General features: G+C 54.5%; 1 protein-coding gene across 1 annotated transcript in view; it reads right to left on the minus strand.

Annotated features, from left to right (window-relative positions):
- MYLK2 (myosin light chain kinase 2) overlaps positions 1–1,084 on the minus strand; it is a 12,539-nt gene extending 11,455 nt beyond the window's left edge. Inside the window, exons 1-2 of the mRNA XM_010841749.1 lie at positions 734–1,084; positions 1–245 (exon numbers count right to left, since the gene is read on the minus strand). Coding sequence (XP_010840051.1) covers positions 1–245; positions 734–785 — 297 coding nt within the window. The 5' untranslated portion in view covers positions 786–1,084. The remainder of the gene's footprint in view (positions 246–733) is intronic.
- Positions 1,085–4,639: the final 3,555 nt, after the last annotated feature.

Consider the following 4,639-nt stretch of genomic DNA (forward strand, 5'->3'; position numbering starts at 1 on the left):
GCTGCTGGCTGAGGGTTGGGCTGAGGCCCCGTCCCCTTTCTCTGGGGCCGGGGCTTCAGTATCTTTCGTCGAGTCGGGATCAGGTTCTTTCTTTGGGTCTGGGGACTCAAGTTCTTTCTCTGGGTTTGGGGGACCAGCATCCTTCTCTGGATCTGGGGGCCCAGGATCCTTCTGTGGATCTGGGGGCCCAGGGTCTTTCTCTGCAGCTGGGGGTCCTTCACCTGCTGCAGCCTTTGGTGCTGTGTCTGCAAAGAAGGTGAAACACCAGTCAGGATCCACCCTCCTACCCTTCCTTCCCCAGCCAGGCTGGCCAGGGACCGGTTCTGGGCCCAGGTTCCTACCCAGGCCACAGTTTACAAGCACTCGTCCCGCTGAACTTCTGGGGCCATTCCGTGGGCTCCCAATATGGGCTGTCCGGGCCTCAGAGGCCCTGGGTGCAGGGCTCTGGGCCCCTGGTGGGCCTTGAGCCCACCCCCCAACCCTTGCTCTGAGTGTTCAGGCCTCATCCACGGGGACTTCACATTCTCCCGGTCTCTCTGGGGAAGGCTTCCCGTGGGCCCTTGACCCAGTCCTACCCTATCCAGAGATAATTCTGATTTTTGGGTCCTCCATGTGCCACACAAAGAAGCCTTGGGCACAGAACTCCCACTTCAAATCCAGAGCACCGGCCCAGCTCTGGATTCAAACACCCCTTCCCAAGCTCCTCCCTCCACCTCCGGCCCCCACTTGGCACCTGTTGATGAGCTTGGGATTTCCAGCTCCACTGCTCCGTTTTCCGTCGCCATGAGGTAGGGAGGCGTGTGCTTCTGCTTGTCTAACTCGAGTCTTTCCAGCTGCAGAAAGAAGAGAAAGGTGTGTCGGGCTGCTGGATGCCTCCTCCTGTCTGGCTGAGAGGAGGCGGGGGCTAGCCGGCAGAGGGGACAGAGGCACCTGGAGCGGAGAGGGGCAACCTGGTGTCTGTCTGTCTCACAGCGGCTGCCCGGGAGCCGTCCTGGGCAGTTGTAAGGCCGGCGCCTGGTGGGCAGCGGCGGAGGCAGGGGTGCAGGCAGAGGAGGCGGGGACGGGGGAGAGGATCTCTTACACCAGGGGCCATGCAACTCTGACTGCCACCACCTGTCACTCTTGGCCCCCATTCAGAGGACACGGCATTCTTCCTGTGGACCAACCGAGGGGAGAGTAGTGTTGGAACAAGCAGGAAGAGAAAGCAGGAGGGGGCACCTGGGGCCCCGGGGGAGCAGCCTTCTCCCAGACCTTGCCTGGTATCTCTGACTTGGAACAAGATAGATGAGGGAGCTCTCAGACAGGGCTGAAGGGCAAGACTATGCTCAGGCCAGGCTCCGGCTCTGCCAACATCTCTTGGGGTTCCCCAGAGCCTGGTTTGAACCACACAGGCCCAGGCATAGTCACCCTGACCCCAGCACCCAGCTCTGTGTCCACAAGCCTTGCACCTGGCCTCCAGACCAGTGTGGAGCATCTTTGAGTAAGAAAAGGTCTCGGGGGCGCTTGCTCAACTTGCCTATGGGCCTGAAAGCCGTTTCTTTTGAAATGTCTTTTTCCTGGGCTCTTAGGGAGATGGATGCTGTCCCAAACAGCTGTGAGAGATGGTCAGTGTTTTTGCTCCCCTGAGCTGATGCATGGCCCACTGGAAAGTGGGGGGGGGGCTGACTGGTGGAGAGTCTTTTCCAAGGATCCTCCTCCACAGTGGTGACCCAGGGACCACCAGCCCAAGGTGTTCAAGCAGAGATGGGATGGGGAGAGGTATGATCCAAAGGGCCTTCCATCACCCAGGTGTTGTGCCCAGAGCTTCTCTGCAGGCCACCTTGAGTACTAGCCCCAAGCTGAGTGCGTTGGAAATAGTTATGGAGTGGATTCAGGACTGGGTTCAGGTCCTGACTGTGGTGACCCATCCAGTCATTCCAACCCCACTGCAGGGCCCAGCTCCTCCAATGATCAAATAGAGGAAGCAACTCTTGCCCTCCATTGAGACAGGGAAGGGGGAAATGGCTTGAGAATACAGCACATCTGAACAGTAGGAAATTGTGTAGCTGTAAAAAAGATGGAAGAAGCTGTGAGTGAACTGACAAGAAGCAACCTACAAAATGGGGGGACGAAAAGCAACGTGCAGAACAGCATGTAGAAGGTGCTATCATTTGTGCAAAAGGGGGTAAAATTTATAATAGTGAACATAACATATCTAATCAGAGAAGGCAATGGCACCCCACTCCAGCACTCTTGCCTGGAAAATCCCATGGATGGAGGAGCCTGGTAAGCTGCCGTCCATGGGGTCGTGAAGAGTTGGACACGACTGAGCGACTTCACTTTCACTTTTCACTTTCATGCATTGGAGAAGGAAATGGCAAACCACTCCAGTGTTCTTGCCTGGAGAATCCCAGGGACGGGGGAGCCTGGTGGGCTGCCGTCTCTGGGGTCGCACAGAGTTGGACATGACTGACGTGACTTAGCAGCAGCAGCAATATATCTAATATATACAATTTCCCTTTACAAGCATGAAGTTTTCTTTGACAGGCTAAGAAACTGGGAGCCAGAGGTGGGAGAAAGATGTCACTGCATACTCTTCTACTTTTTTATTTGAACCTAAAATTATGTGAACAGATTACTATTCAAAATGAATGATGTTTTCTTAGGTGAGAAAGTGTCGGGGTTGTCAGTCCAAGGCTAGCAAACGCCAGAGTTGGAGCCCCTTCCCCAGCTTGCTGCCTTTTATTCAGTCTGTCCTCCTCTTCTGACCTGGCCTCCCCTATTCCATTTCTCTCCTTCCTAGCTGACAGCCTGCCTCTTCTAGGAAGCAAAAATACTAGCAGCTATACAGTACTCACCACGTGTGTTGGCCCTTGTTCCAAGTGCTCCTGTGTGATCTTCGGAACCAGATCTTTGGAATCTTCAGTGAGGTAGGTACCATTACAGATGGTGGAACTGAAGCACAGAGAAGTTAAGCAGCTGACCCAGAGCCATTGGGCTTGGAAGGGGCCGAGCTGGGATCTGAACCCAGGCTCCCTGAAAAGATGGGAACTCCCATTTTCTGAGTGCCTCCTATTAGCTTTATCCATACTGTCTTAAAACATCACCTTGATAATAACTCTGTGAAGGATCTCAACCTGTCTTCTAGGTGAAGACGGCAGAATCCAAAGAGTAACTTGCCAAAAGTCACTCTTCAGGGAAGGGAGCTGGGCCAGAAATGTGCTTCTTTATGGCTCAGAGTTCTCTTTCTTGCCTAAAACTTCCCAGACTGTGTCTCACCCTGGTTCCCTGCCGGGTACTGGTTTTATGGGCCTCCTAACATTCTGAAGGTTGAAATCTTCTTGTCTGTGCCCATAATACGGACCCCTGGCCCTCTGTTTGGTTGTCCCCACAGCATGTTCTGGTTTAGCTCGAAGTGCTGGACTCCCTCCTCTGGTTCCTTCCCGTTCTGGGCTGATCCCACCACCGACACTGTCCGAGCCCCTCGAGGGCAGGGGCTGCATGATGCTCACACGTGTCCCTGGCACAAAGTGCACTTGCCAACCGGTGCCTGATGAGTAACCGGGTCCAGGCTCTGGACCACGTTCGTGGGATTACTCTATCATAATGGCCCTTGCTGATGTCTTCTCGTTATGGTCGTGGTTATCAGTACTGACCGTTTAGTGAGTGAGTGCCTGTGAAGGGCCACTAGGGGCTCTGCCAGGGGCTTTGCTCAGTCTGTTGGATCTTCACAAGGGACTCCAGGTGCCAAGTGCTAGACTCTCTTAACGATGCGGAAACTGATGCTGAGAGAGGGTAAGAGGTTTATCCCTAGTCACACAGCTATCGAAGAACTTCAAATCACCCAGATTCAGATCTACAGCCACCTTTTGAGACCAAAATCCAGGCTGGGACAACATAAGGGGCTTTCATTGCTACATTTGTTACTGTTACGATTCCCAAATAATAATTCTTACCAAGTGGGCCAGGCCCCGTCCTCATTCCATCCTTACCACAGTCCTGCCGAGCAGTGGCTGAGGAGGTTGGGCAGTGACGCTCTCAGATTAATGACTGTAAATCTCGGGCAAATGCCTTCTCTTGTCTTTCATTTATAGGACGAGCCCCTTCATCACAGGGGAAGTATGTACATAAAGCATTAGAACAGCGCGTGGGTACTTAAGTGCCATATAAACATCAGCTGTTTCATCCCCATTTCACAGATGTGACAGGAAAACTGGGTCACAGGGCTAAGTCACAGGGTTGGGTTTGAACCAGCTAACACAACGCCCAGCTCATAACTACTCTGTCCCATTGCTTCTCTCCCAGGGACAGCTGGGAGCATTTAGCAAGCACGTGGATGTAGAGTGGTTGGCCCAGTGCCTGCCGCCCTATGGGGTCTCCATCATGTGGACACCCCAGGTGGAGGCTTATCTGTCCCTGGAGGGTTCTCCATACTCACTCCTACTGAGACGAGAGCCTGGCCTCTTCTGGATCCACAGGGTTGCCTGCAGCTTGCTCGCCCGTCCACCCGCCGGGGCTGAGCTCAGCTTGGCCAGCTGCTCCCTGGGAGGCACAGGGCTGGGGCACGGGGAAACCTCCTCCACCTGCCTGGGGGCTGCCAGAGCCCCTGCCCACCCTTAAGAAGGGGCTTTCCCACCCTGCACCAGCTGTGCAGCCATGC

The sequence above is a fragment of the Bison bison genome, unplaced genomic scaffold, assembly GCF_000754665.1.
Source record: "Bison bison bison isolate TAMUID 2011002044 unplaced genomic scaffold, Bison_UMD1.0 scf7180017864167, whole genome shotgun sequence".
NCBI lineage: Eukaryota > Metazoa > Chordata > Mammalia > Artiodactyla > Bovidae > Bison > Bison bison.